Genomic DNA, 13,961 nt, shown 5'->3' on the forward strand with positions numbered 1-13,961 from the left:
GCCGCTTCCGGGCCTCTGGCGCCCATAGCAACGGGACACAGGGCGGTTGCCACAGGGAACTGTCGCCACCAGGCGCGCGCGCGCCCAGCACGTTAATTTGGCCCCGGACTGGCCCCCGTAACCAGGCTCCTAGCTCCGCCCCCTGACGCCCCGCCCCTGACGCCCCGCCCCCAGAGCCAGATGGGGCAATCGCGGCGACTGCGCCGAGACGACGCGGTCCTCGCACACAATCGGAGGACCGAGCGCGGCAAGTGGCCCTCACGCGCTTCCGTCGCCCGGGAGGAAGGGGCGTGGCGGCGCCTGCGCACGGCCCCGAGTGCCGACTCGCGGCGCGTGGAGGGCTCTGAGCCGCGCGCTCGCCTGCGATCCCGGCGGCTGCAGCGGCGCCCGGCGCTCCCGGGTCATGTCGTGGCTCTTCGGCATCAAGGGCCCCAAGGGTGAAGGCGCGGGGCCGCCATTGTCCCTGTCGCCCGCGCAGCCCGGGGCCGACGGAGGCGGGGACCGCGGTGCGGGCGACCGGCCGGTGCCCAAGGACAAATGGAGCAACTTCGATCCGACGGGCCTCGAGCGCGCGGCCAAGGCGGCGCGGGAACTGGAGCACTCGCGTGAGTGCGGAGCCTGGGGCGGCGGGCGGCGAGGGGCAGTGCTGCTGGTCGGGCGAGGAAACTGGTCTCCGGGGAAAACCTGGCCAAAGCCGCCTTGCGTGCGGGAAGAGTCGTGATCCTTTCCCCATCTGGTATTTTCCCAGCTTCCATGCGTCTTTCAGATGAAAAAATCAGTACGGAGGGGACTTTCAGAGGCTGCAGGTAGTCCGTGCCGGGGCTGCACCTGGGTCTTCAGTTACCGCCCTAGGCAGGAGCTCCTTCCGCCTCTTGCTGTCTCCACGTGGAACGGCCAAGAAGTGGCCAGATCGGGGAGCCCTGTGTGGTGGTTGCGTAGAAGGGAAGCGTTCTTGAGGGTAATTGGTTTTGAGGAAAACAGAACATTTGCATCTACTGCTGGAAAAAGATAGCGTTCAGGTGGGCAAGGTGTGTAGATCAACAGCCCCAGGGCCAGTCCCATGACCTTCCTGACCCAGGGACTTCAAGGCATCAGCAGCCACTGGATCTTCACGAGGCCCACGTTTTTCCTCCCAACTTTACTCCCACCTGTGGCTTTAACTGCTTGTCTCGTGTTCAAGAACCTGGAATGTGGAAGATGCTGAATAAATGTTGGTTGAAATACAATGGTTCTTCAACTTTTGTTCAAGTGGAGGTGCCTTTCCTTAAAAGGAGACTAGAGGGAAGCCTTGTTGTAAGCAGGGATCAGCAGTCTTCCTTCATAAGGAGGGAGAGCCACTGTGTGGCTCAATCCCTGCACTTCCCCAGGGGCTACAAGAGTACCCCGGGCAAAGGTCCTGGCCTGCCTGGCTCTCAGATCCCCAGAGGGACAATCGAAATTTGTGGATAAATGGGCCCCCAGAGGGGCAATCAAAACTTGTAGACAACCTGTTCCTTAAGTCTAGCGGGAACACCTCCCACGTCGGATTGGTGAATTAAGTTTGCAAGATGTCAATCATCAGGTTGCATTAAGACAATGGCTGGGCTTCAAGGCACCTCAGATGACGGACTTTTGACATGTGATCTGATTTCATGTAAAAAGCTTAGTTGGGGGACACCTTTCTGTCCCAGCTCTTGGGGGGTTTCACCCACTTACCGTGCCCATCATTTCAGTTTTCCCACTTTGGGAAGTTGAATCCTGACTGCCACCCCCCGAAACCCCAGCCCACGCAGTTATACAGGCCTGTGTGAAGACCTGGAGTACGTTTGAGGGGAGCAGCTTGAGGGGGTCTCTCCTCCCTGTGTGTTCATGCCTCTGAGCTGCTCCCAAGTCTCCTGCACTGGCTGCCCAGAGTTCCAGCCCCAGAACGTTCTCTGCCTGGGTCCCCAGGGCCTTGGCCACCACTTCCCCATGACCAAGCAGCATCTGCAGAGTCTCTGGGGGCCCCCGCTGGAGGTGTGAGTTCCCCAGCAGCTCTCCACATCCAGTGGTTTTGTCCACCTGTGGACTCTACTTGGTCTTTGCTGCTGCCCTCCTTGGCCTCACTACTGGGATGGGTTTTGCCCTGGTCTCCCACGCCTGCCTGGTAGCCGCTCTGCAAGCCCTCTTCCTGTGCCCCCAGTTCACAAGCAGCCTCGCCTCCCTGGCTGGCCTGAGCCTGCTCTTGTTTGACCTCACTGCTGTCTCCCATCTGCTCCTTGCAGTGTGACTGCCTTCTCTGTCCCTCAGGGCCCAGCCCAGGGCTACCTCGTTCCCCAGGTCTCCCGGGCCCTCCTGGGAGGCCAGAGCAGCACGTTCGGCCTTGAGCTGCCTGTGTGCTCCATCCAGTCCATTACCTGTATACTCCGTGGAAGGTGGGTCCCTAAAACAACACTGTGCCTGTAGGAGGTGCTGGGTGATGCTTGGGGATGAATGTGCAGGATGACTCGAAGGTGTGAGTTTAGTGCTGTGTTGAAGTCGTGGTTTGTGTTCACGGGGCTGGGGGCTGCCAGGCTGTGTTGAGCGTCCGGCCTGTTCTCTTGTCCTACTTGGCATCCGTGCGGTGCTGGCTCTGCCCCATCATCAGGTGAGGCACTCGAGAGAGGCCATCTCAGCTGGCCAAGGGTCACACCGTGAGTGAACTGGGTGGCTGGGATTGGACCCCAGCGTTACTGGCTGTGATACCCACGTTCTTGTGCTGCCCTGCTCCCTCTGGGAGGGCTAGTTCCAGGGGCTCCCACGGTTCTGCATCTCTTGGGCTTTGTGGCTTCCTGACTCAGCGAACCGGACAGCACCCTGGTGCCTTTGGGCTGCCTCTGCTCTGAGGTGGATCCTTAGGAAATCTGCACGTCTGGCCACCAGTGACCCAGGGGAGAGCCTTGCACTGGGCCCCAGGGGCCGGTGGTGCCCTGATCCTGACCAGCCCTGAAGGTTCTTCCTGAGCGACACTGTTCACACCAGGCTGTGTGCCCTGGCAGATCACCCAGCACTGGTGCTCCTCGGCGTCCATCTCGACGCTGGGGGTGTGCTTATGGTGTCAATTTAACTCCCAAAACAACACTGGGCCTGTGAGCAGGGCGTGTTCTAGTTAGCAACCTATTGCTGCAGTGTGGGGGTGACCAGTACTGGGTCTGCAGCTTACTTTGAAGGCTTTAAAAAAGTACGGTGGATTCCTGGGGGATAGAAGGTTGAAACTGAGCAAAGGAGCAAACCAGGAATGGTGTGGCAGCAGGGAGATGTGCTCGGGTTCCCACCTTCTTTCTCTGCTCTTATGTCATCACGGCCGCATTTGAGAGGCCGGGTGCTGAGGTGTTCAGCTAAGAGAGTGCCGGAAGCTGGCTTCCTCTCATGACACTTGGATGTCGACAGATGCAAGTCCCACTTTAGGAACAAGAGCCACAGGAGGCTGACACGCATGTTCATAGCACATCTGTGACAAGTGTTGCCCTGTGCATGTTGGCTTGTTTCTGATTTAATTTATGATTGCTTCTCATTCATCCTTTTGCTTGCAAGTGCGTAACAGCAGACCAATATATCAGAGGCTTAAGAGCAACGTGCGTGCCATGAACACAAAGGGTACTCTAGTCATAGGCTTGCTCTCCGTTAAACTGGGAAACTGATGCCACATTGACCCTTCTCTAAACGGGAGAGACAGCTTTTCTGATAAATTCCTCTGGAATGTGACAGTCCTTTGGGGAATAAGACCTTGTGTGCTAGATGACAAAAAGGGGACTGTGGCCTTGGGATGGAGGGGTCAGCAAGCAGGGTCTGACCAGGACTGAGGGTGGGTATGTGTGCTTTAGGGTTGAGGTGAGCTGGTCTCCCCGAAAGCCCCTTGGCGCAGGGGCACCTCCCGCCCATCTCGAGGCTGTCCTCACGCCGCTCCCTCCCACGCCCTGCAGGACATGCCAAGGAGGCGCTGAGTCTCGCACAGATGCAGGAGCAGACGCTGCAGCTGGAGCAGCAGTCCAAGCTCAAGGTGAGCGGTGGGTGTGGCACTGGCTGAGCTGTGCCATGCTCCTGTGGACCCCAGTGGGTGCCAGGCATGTGCTCAGGTGCCTCCTCAGGCTTCCCTCTTCCTTCATGGTCAAGGGAAGCCAGGAGAGTTGGAGGACAGGCAGTGGGCCTGTGGCCTGAGTTCCTGCAGCAGAACCACCTGGAGGGCAGATGCGGGCAAGGATGTCCTGGGCTTCCCGGGACAAGTTCTCACCTGGCGTCTTTTGCCGAGCACATAACAAATGTTGGAAAGACAGAGGCCCTGTCCCCGCCGACTGGCTGTTGTAAAGCACAGCCAGAAAGTGAGCACGTGTCATAAGCCACGGGGAACCAGTGTCAGGGCAGGTGGGGACCAGCATGCTCTGGAGCACGGCCCAGTCCGTCTGCCTGTCGTCGGTTCTTCTGGGTCTTGGTGTGGTGTGGGTGCCGCAGACAGTGATGGGCCTTGGGGGCTGGTTCAGAGGGCCGTGTGGCCGCTGTGGAGCCCACTCAAGATGCAGGACAAGCCCCAGGGCCTGCGTGGGACCTTGCAGGCTCTGGGCTGGCAGCTGCGGGTGTGCTCGGCAGGAGTATGAGGCTGCTGTGGAGCAGCTGAAGAGTGAGCAGATCCGCGTGCAGGCCGAGGAGAGGAGGAAGACCCTGGGTGAGGAGACCCGGCAGCACCAAGCTGTGAGTGACGCCCGGCCCCCAGGCCCGGGGAGGCCCGAGCGACCAGGACACACCGTGGCCCCCATCGAGGCCCTTAGGTGACCTTGGGAAAACACTTACAGCCCTTGAATCCCTCAGTGTGGATTGTGGTGAGGGGGCCCCGTCCACGCGTGTGCTCGCCAGCACAGTGGGTGCAGCTGGGTAGCTTGTTCAGGGCCCCGGTGCACAGGGAGGTCTGGGTGCAGACACTGGCCTGGCCCCCCACCCCTCCAGCTGAGCTGAGCCCCCGCTGCTCCCCCTCCGTAGCGGGCCCAGTACCAGGACAAGCTGGCTCGGCAGCGCTATGAGGACCAGCTGAAGCAGCAGGTGAGCTTGGGGCCTCCGCCCCCCTGAGAGCAGGGTGTCTGAGGTCTCGGGAGGTGGTGGCCTGGCCCAGGGCTGTAAGCACTGCGTCCTGGTGGGGCTGCAGGCACATGCACGGGGCCCTCGGGCCTGCAGGCTCCTGCCACGTGGTGCCAAGTAGGCTGCGCAGCAGAGCAGCTCCAGTGGCTCGGGGTTCTCCCGGGTTCGTGGGGACTTTAAAATGCCTGTGCCCGTTGGGGTTATTGGCATCATAGCTTTTACATTTAATGGGCAAATTTAACAAAGCAGGGTTTTGTGAGGACAGCCATGAGTCCGCTGAACTGGTGGGGCCCCAGAACCTGGTTCCTGGTGCACACGGTTCCCGGGATAGACTCAGACCTGGCTGTGCAGTACATGCCCCTGAGAAAGTCAGAGCCCCTGGGGCGGGGAAGCCTCCCCTGGCCAGAGCAGCGACCTCTCAGATTGATGTTGAGTGTTTCCCAGTTTTGAAAGCTTTTCCTTTTTTTTTATGTCCTCAGCAACTTCTTAATGAGGAGAATTTACGGAAGCAGGAGGAGTCTGTGCAGAAGCAGGAGGCCATGCGGCAAGGTGGCTTCAGCTCTGCCTGGGGCTGCTTGCGGGGCTGTGTCCGTGGAGGGCCTGCCCAGGCTGGGAGGGCGAGGAGGGTGTGCAGGGTGAGCTGCCACGGGGGGCACAGTGGCTTTAGGCACTTGGGTCCTCAGGCAGCGTGGATGCAGCCTGCTTCCCAGGGCCCTTGGCAGGCTCAGCCTCATCTGCAGCGTCAGCTCCTCCGCGGGGCTGTCCTGTGGGCAGAGTTCCCGGGCCTCACTGGAGGGGGTCTGTGGGGTGCGGCTGAGCCCTCCTGCCTTTCCTGGCAGCCACCATGGAGCGGGAGATGGAGCTGAGGCACAAGAATGAGATGCTGCGGGTCGAGGCTGAGGCGCGCGCCCGGGCCAAGGCTGAGCGTGAGAATGCGGACATTACCCGTGAGCAGATCCGCCTGAAGGCTGCTGAGCACCGCCAGACCATCCTGGAGTCCATCAGGTCAGGAGGCGTGACCCGGGGGCCCCGCGGCACCCCCTCATCAGTGTACGGCAGTCCTTGTGGCTGGATCCCGAGTGACCTCTCGGAGCCCCTGCCCTTTCTGCAGCCGGGCACCCGGGGCCATTTCCTTCCCCATGACATTGCTGCTTCCTCCACAGGACGGCTGGCACCCTGTTTGGTGAAGGATTCCGTGCCTTTGTGACAGACTGGGACAAAGTGACAGCCACGGTAATTGCCACTTCCTCCCATGCAGGCTGCATCGCCCAGCCTCCGGCAGCAGGAGGGCCCCTGGCTGCAACAGGAAGCATGCTGAGCAGGCTGCTCCCCTCTCCTGAGAGCTCGAGATGTGCCATGGGCTTTGGCCATGGCGGGGATGAGGGTTCCGGGTTTTCCACCCGAACCGGAAGGCATGGGAAAGGGGCTAGGGCTTGGGGTTCCAGTTTCCATCTCCCTTGCAGGTGTCTCCCTTTGGAAAGTGTAACTAGACCGGCAGCTTGGACATGTGCCAGGCTGATTCTAGGCGTCAGGAGGTGTGGTGGGCTTCTCTGAGGGTCCCCACCCTCCAGCGGGAAACAGAAGCCAGCCCATCGAGGCTGTAGGGCTCTAGCATGCGCGCTAAGAGCCCAGCAGTGTGCCCTGTCATGGCCACTCAGCACTTGGGGTGCAACTGGTTACTGAAAAGCCGCCACTCCACAAATACCACCTGGGTGTTGGTGCTGTGCCAGCCACCGTTCTGGGCCCAGGAGCAAGACTCAACCCCTGCTTGCAAGGGACTGACCCTGAGGAGGGGTCAGATGGTAAACATGCTGATCCTCAGCACCACGGGCCATGTAGCAAGGACGTGGAGCTGGTGTCCCCGTGCCTTTGCTGGCTCCTGGAGCCCTACCCCAAACGTTTAGATGTGGTTCTAGCCTTGTGAGATGGGGGTGGCAGGTGAGGTCAGGCCAGCCCTGAGCAAGCAGGGAGTGGACCCTCCTGGAGGCCGGGACTGCAGTTGCCGTAGCTTGCGGCTGGTCACACTGCTGGTTCTGAGTGGCCCCCACGGTTGCCCAGCTTTGTCCAGGACATGGGTGCAGGATGCACAGGGCTCCTGGCATGTTCTTCCCAAGCATGTTGCTGCCCTTGGAGCCTCAGGTCGGTAGTGGAGGCCCTGGTGAAAGCAGGTCCAGGTTCCTGGGAGGCCCCGACTGAGACCTGCGCTGCCCGGAGTTGGTGCTGGCTCTTGAGCCCGGCCCTCTCCTGCCATCCCTCCATTCCCTACCTCAGGCAGCGAGCCTGCAGGGTCCGGTGTGCAGGTGAAGAGAACAGCTTCCTCTAACTGACCCCGTCCTGCCTTCCCGGTGCCCCACCCAGCTCAGCATGAGTTTTCGTGGGAGGGAAACCGGCACTGGGTCAAGGCTGTACTGTGGCAGCCACAGTTCAGCTCCCTGTGTTCTGAGTGGATCGGGGTGAGATGCACGCCCATTCTGAGTGGGCAGAGCTGATGTGGGGGCACCGCATACTTGCCCCCTGCTGGACCCCCTCCCGGCCCACCCCGAAGTGCCTGCACTGTCCTCAGCGCCCTCACCCAGCAGCAGGAGGCTCTCATGACAAGCTGCGGGTGCTGCCCAGGGACACGGGCTAGGGGGAGTCTGTGTCACTGCTGATCAGTATTGGGAGAGCTGTCACGTGGTGGGACTGGACTGCGCAGCATGCTGACCAGGTAGTTGTGTTTTTTTTTTCTTGAATAAGTTCTATAGTGGAGATTAATCATGGCTTTTTTTTTTTTGGTATTATTAATGTACAATTACATGAACAACATTATGTTTACTAGACTCCCCCCATCACCAAGTCCCCCCCACATACCCCATTACAGTCGCTGTCCATCAATGTAGTAAGATGCTGTAGAATCACCACTTGTCTTCTCTGTGTTGCACAGCCCTCCCCGTGCCGCCCACCCCCTACATTATGTCTGCTAATAGTAATGCCCCCTTTTTTCCCCTTATCCCTCGCTTCCCACCCACCTTCCCCAGTCCCTTTCCCTTTGGTAACTGTTAGTCCATTCTTGGGTTCTGTGAGTCTGCTGCTGTTTTGTTCCTTCCCGTTTTTGCTTTGTTCTCATACCTCACAGAGGAGTGAAATCCTTGGATACTTGTCTTTCTCCACCTGGCTTATTTCACTGAGCATAACACCCTCCAGCTCCATCCATGTTGTTGCAAATGGTAGGATTTGTTTTCTTCTTATGGCTGAGTAGTATTCCATTGTGTATATGTACCACATCTTCTTTATCCATTCATCTACTGATGGACACGTAGGTTGCTTCCATATCTTGGCTACTGTAAATAGAGCTGCGATAAACATAGAGGTGTATATGTCTCTTTCAAACTGGGCTGCTGCATTCTTAGGGTAAATTCCTAGGAGAGGAATTCCTGGGTCAAATGGTATTTCTGTTTTTTCGTGTTTTTGGGAACCTCCATACTGCTTTCCACAATGGGTGATCTAATTTACATTCCCACCAGCAGTGTAGGAGGGTTCCCCTTTCTCCACATCCTCACCAGCATTTGTTGTTGTTTGTCTTTTGGATGGTGGCGATCCTAACTGGTGTGAAGTGATATCTCATCGTGGTTTTAATTTGCATTTCTCTGATGACTACCGATGTGGAGCATCTTTTCATGTGTCTGTTCGCCATCTGAATTTCTTCTTTGGAAAACTGTCTGTTCAGCTCCTGTGCCCATTTTTTAATTGGATTATTTGCTTTTTGTTTGTTGAGGTGCGTGAGCTCTTTATATATTTTGGATGTCAACCCTTTATCATATATGTCATTTATGAATATATTCTCCCATACTGTAGGATGCCTTTTTGTTCTACTGATGGTGTCCTTTGCTGTACAGAACCTTTTCAGGTTGATATAGTCCCACTTGTTCATTTTTGCTTTTGTTTCCCTTGCCTGGGAGATATTACATGAAGAAGTTGCTCATGTTTATGTCCAAGAAATTTTTGCTTATGTTTTTTTCCAAGAGTTTTATGGTTTCATGATTTACATTCAGATCTTTGATCCATTTCAAATTTACTTTTGTGTATGGGGTTAGACAATGATCCAGTTTCATTCTCTTACATGTAGCTGTACAGTTTTGCCAGCACCATCTGTTGAAGAGACTGTCATTTCCCCATTGCATGTCCATGGCTCCTTTATCATATATTAATTGACCATATATGTTTGGGTTAATGTTTGGAGTCTCTATTCTGTTCCACTGGTCTGTGACTCTGTTCTTGTGCCAGTACCAAACTGTCTTGATTACTGTGGCTTTGTAGTAGAGCTTGAGGTTGGGGAGCGAGATCCCCCCTGCTTTATTCTTCTCGGGATTGCTTTGGCTATTCAGGGTCTTTTGTTGTTCCATATGAATTTTTGAACTATTTGTTCCAGTTCATTGAAGAATTCTGTTGGTACTTTCATAGGGATTGCATTGAATCTGTAGATTGCTTTGGGCAGGATGGCCATTTTGACGATATTAATTCTTCCTACCCAAGAGCATGGGATGAGTTTCCATTTGTTGGTGTCCTCTTTAATTTCTCTTAAGAGTGTCTTATAGTTTTCAGGGTGTAGGTCTTTCACTTCCTTGGTTAGGTTTATTCCTAGGTATTTTATTCTTTTTGATGCAATTGTGAATGGAATTTTTTCCTGATTTCTCTTTCTGCTAGCTCATTGTTAGTGTCTAGGAAAGCTACAGATTTCTGTGTGTTAATTTTGTATCCTGCAACGTTGCTAAATTCAGATATTCTAGTAGTTTTGGAGTAGAGTCTTTAGGGTTTTTTATGTACAATATCATGTCATCTGCAAGCAGGGACAGTTTGACTTCTTCCTCACCAATCTGGATTCCTTGTATTTCTTTGTTTTGTCTGATTGCCGTGGCTAGGACCTCCAGTACTATGTTGAATAACAGTGGGGAGAGTGGGCATCCCTGTCTAGTTCCCGATCTCAGAGGAAATGCTTTCAGCTTCTCGCTGTTCAGTATGATGTTGGCTGAGGGTTTATCATATATGGCCTTTATTATGTTGAGGTACTTGCCCTCTATGCCCATTTTGTTGAGAGTTTTTATCATGAATGGATGTTGAACTTTGTCAAATGCTTTTTCAGCATCTATGGAGATGATCATGTGGTTTTTGTCTTTCTTTTTGTTGATGTGGTGGATGATGTTGATGGACTTCCGAATGTTGTACCATCCTTGCATCCCTGGGATGAATCCCACTTGGTCATGGTGTATGATCCTGTTGATTTATTTTTGAATTCAGTTTGCTAATATTTTTTTGAGTATTTCTGCATCTACGTTCATCAGGGATATTGGTCTGTAGTTTTCTTTTTTGGTGGTGTCTTTGCCTGGTTTTGGTATTAGGGTGATGTTAGCTTCATAGAATGAGTTTGGGAGTATCCCCTCCTCCTCTATTTTTTGGAAAACTTTAAGGAGAATGGGTATTATGTCTTCCCTGTATGTCTGGTAAAATTCAGCGGTAAATCCATCTGGCCCGGGGGTTTTGTCCTTAGGTAGTTTTTTGATCACCGCTTCAATTTCGTTGCTGGCAATTGGTCTGTTTGGGTTTTTTGTTTCTTCCTGGGTCAGTCTTGGAAGGTTGTACTTTTCTGACCAGTTCGTTTTTAAAGGAATCCGTGGTTTTAGGTCGACCTTGTTGTCCTGGAGCAGTTCAGCTGCCGTGAGCAGAGCGCACGGACCCTCAGAGCTGCTGCACTTGTCCCAGCAGCAGCCGCAGCTTCAGAGTGCTCTTCGCTTGAGCTTGAAAGCTGCACAGACTGAAGTTCCCACCTGCGGCAGGCCTGTGGGTACGCATCCACAGCCCCCGTCTGAACTCGCCGTGGGTTGTCAGCACGACAGGAGATAAAGGAGAGCTTTATAAAGGCTATAGCGTGCCATGTCCCTGGAGCTTGCCAGCCGCACCTGTGAGTGGCGGCTCCTTGCTGCCCCGAGCGTGTCAGCACTTCCCCAGTGGCCCTGAGTTCTCCTGAGCTGTGGCCCTAGTGGTGGTGGTCAGAGACCCAGTGGCGGGGGAGACCCTCTGAGCAAGGTCAGTTGCCTCCCTACCAGCCGCCGTCCTGTTACCCGCAGACCTGTGCCCTGTTCTTGTTGGCGAAGGGTCTGCTTATGTTCCAGGAGGTGAAAGCAGGTATCTTCTGCTGGTGTCTGGGCTCTGGAAGGCAGTGCCCTCCTCCCTCCTCCCAGTTGCCCTCTCCTGGGACACTGGCCTCTGTACACATCAGCACAGCCTCCTGTGCCCCTGCCAGCAGGAAGGGTCGCAGCGGAGGGAAGCCCGGGTGAGAACAGCAGAGTCCTGCTTTCAGACCCACGGCCGGCAGCCCGGGGTTCCTGTGGGAGCCGACAGGGAGGCCCCACGCTGGCCCGCACGTCCATCTCCCAGCTGCGGCCGTCCGCTCCAAGGCCGTGGTCCCCCTGCCACCGCCCGGCTGCTCGTCCTGAGGGAGGGGCTGTAGCTCCGCCGTCAGGGGCTGGTGTACGGGCCTTTCTGCAGCCCCTGGGCAGGGGCCCTGACTGTGGTCCCACTGAAGCATCTGCCTTGTTCCCCACCAGCCCAGGGGTCCCTCTGTCTCTTCACAGGGGCGCTCCTGTCACCTGGGAGCTTCCCCTGTTCTGCTGGGACACGTTCTCTAGTAGCTTTCTGAGAAAGGACGTTGGTGGTAAACCTTCTGTCTGGAAATGTCCTTGTGTCTTCTTCAGTCACGTGTCATTGAGCACCAGCCGCGTGCAGGATTTGGGGGTGCAGACTCCCCCATATGATCTCACCCTCGCTTGGTGAGGGATGGGATGAGATGGTGAGGGGCCTGTTGACTGCTGACTGGCACACCTGGTGGGCATCACTCCCTATCTGCCCTGCTCCAGGTGGCTGGCCTCACCCTGCTGGCTGTTGGGATCTATTCCGCCAAGAATGCCACGTCCGTGGCTGGACGGTACATCGAGGCGCGGCTGGGGAAGCCCTCCCTGGTGAGGGAGACCTCTCGAATCACCGCGCTGGAGGCCTTGAGGCACCCGCTGCAGGTAACCGCGGTGGGCTGGGGGCCGGCGTCCTGCCCCAGTGCTGCCCGCCCCCTCTTCACAGGACTCGCTTTTGGCCTTTTCCTGCTGATGCCGTCCCTGGGGTCTGTGCATAAGCACAGGGGAGACCCCCCCGGCTGTGGTCGCCTCAGTGGGGCGGCTGTTGTGACTGTCCCCTGGGTAGACTTGGGGTTTACAAACACCCGAGGCCCCTCTGCCATCCTGAGAGGAGTTGCTGCCAGTGGCGTGGTGCTGGCTGCCCACCCCAGGGGGAGGCAAGCTTCTGATCGGCACTGTGTCCCTCCCCCAAGGCAGGTTCTCCCTTGGGCTGCAGCTGGACCTCTGCCTATCGCACACATGGTGTGGGTGGTTGAGGAAATAAAGGTCCATGGGGGAACTGCAAGTCGCCCGGCCCCGCAGTGCGGACAGTCTCATCTGCCACCCTTCTGGAGCAGGCCGGGTCACGCGTGTCCTGTGGAGAGAGCTCCGTGGCAGTCACGTGTGCCCGTGGGGCAGCCTAGGTGCTCCCAGGGCCCGGCAGCCGCCCCGCGGCCTCTGCTGATGCCCCGGCCTCGCCCCGCAGGTCAGCAGGCGGCTGCTCAGTAAGCCCCAGGATGCGGTGGAGGGCGTCATCCTCAGTGTGAGTGGCGCTGCCGTGGGGGCTGGGGCTGGGGGCTGGGCCGGGTCTGCCCTTCCGCCCTGGCGTTTTCCAGCTCCAGCAGACGGGGCTGCTTTTCATTCCTGAGGTAGAATCTGCTGACTGAGCCCCAGCCTGGGATCAGCGGCCCGTCGTGCCGGCCCAGGCACTCGGGAAGGGCAGCCCCTGTGGCAGTTTCCCCCAAATGGCCGTGTCCCCTGGCAGCCCAGCCTGGAGGCACGTGTGCGGGACATCGCCATCGCGACCAGGAACACCAAGAAGAACAAGAGCGTGTACAGGAACATCCTGATGCACGGGCCGCCCGGGACCGGGAAGACTCTGTTTGCCAAGGTGAGTGCGCCTGGCCGTGCGGGTGGGGCTGGGCCTCCCGGGGGGTCTCACCTGCCGGGAACTGCGGCTGCAGCTCTTGGGGAGTGGGCGCTGGGTGTCGGGGCCTCGTGGGAGGGGCAGCCACTCCCCAGCTCTTCAGGCAAGGGGCACCTGCCCCCCCAGGGCCTCCCCAGCAGGTGGGAGCAGGCCGGGGCTGGGGTGCTTGCAGAGGAGGAAGCGACCGCACTGTGCCTCTTCCCCTCCCACCCTTCTTGCCCAGAAACTTGCTCTGCACTCGGGCATGGACTATGCCATCATGACGGGCGGGGACGTGGCCCCCATGGGGCGGGACGGCGTGACCGCCATGCACAAGGTCTTTGACTGGGCCAACACCAGCCGGCGAGGGTGAGCCAGGTGCCATCTGAGATGCCCCTCCAGTGCCCAAGGCCACTGGGCTCCTGCCAGGAAGGGGCTCAGTGGCTTTCCCTGAAGCCTGCCCCTGTGGTCATGCATGAGGCTGGAGCAGCTGCTGTCTGGCAGCACCCTGGGGGTGGGGGTCCGGTGGAGAAGTCCACCCTTAGTTAAGAGTATGGTGACCTGTGTTCCCTACAGTGCCTCTGATTTTAAACTATGTAAGACAAGAGGCTGCAGGGGGAAGGTCATTTAGCACCAGGTCAGGATGGTCTGTCCTCTCTGCACGCCCCTCCTGAGGCTGAGGTCTGGGGTATCAGATGCTGCAGAGTCCAGCACATTGCCTGGGTCCCTCAAACAAAGTTCTGGTCTTAGCGGGGTCAGCACATCACTGTCTGACAGGGCAGTGCATGCGTGGGGAGGCCTCTCCCAGGGCTCTGCCTGAGCGGTCCCCCCCTCTTCGGACCCTCGTCATC

General features: G+C 57.3%; 1 protein-coding gene across 1 annotated transcript in view; it reads left to right on the forward strand.

The window, feature by feature from the left end:
- The window catches only part of LOC118911005 (ATPase family AAA domain-containing protein 3), a 29,974-nt gene continuing 16,013 nt past the window's right edge, over window positions 1-13,961 (forward strand). Inside the window, exons 1-11 of the mRNA XM_036882587.2 lie at window positions 1-605; window positions 3,921-3,997; window positions 4,582-4,683; window positions 4,969-5,028; window positions 5,544-5,613; window positions 5,904-6,069; window positions 6,228-6,297; window positions 11,955-12,110; window positions 12,691-12,747; window positions 12,970-13,095; window positions 13,355-13,479. Of these exons, the coding sequence (XP_036738482.1) occupies window positions 404-605; window positions 3,921-3,997; window positions 4,582-4,683; window positions 4,969-5,028; window positions 5,544-5,613; window positions 5,904-6,069; window positions 6,228-6,297; window positions 11,955-12,110; window positions 12,691-12,747; window positions 12,970-13,095; window positions 13,355-13,479 (1,211 nt within the window). The 5' untranslated portion in view covers window positions 1-403. The remainder of the gene's footprint in view (window positions 606-3,920; window positions 3,998-4,581; window positions 4,684-4,968; window positions 5,029-5,543; window positions 5,614-5,903; window positions 6,070-6,227; window positions 6,298-11,954; window positions 12,111-12,690; window positions 12,748-12,969; window positions 13,096-13,354; window positions 13,480-13,961) is intronic.

The sequence above is a fragment of the Manis pentadactyla genome, chromosome 4 (genome assembly GCF_030020395.1).
Source record: "Manis pentadactyla isolate mManPen7 chromosome 4, mManPen7.hap1, whole genome shotgun sequence".
In the NCBI taxonomy this organism is placed as follows: Eukaryota; Metazoa; Chordata; class Mammalia; order Pholidota; family Manidae; genus Manis; species Manis pentadactyla.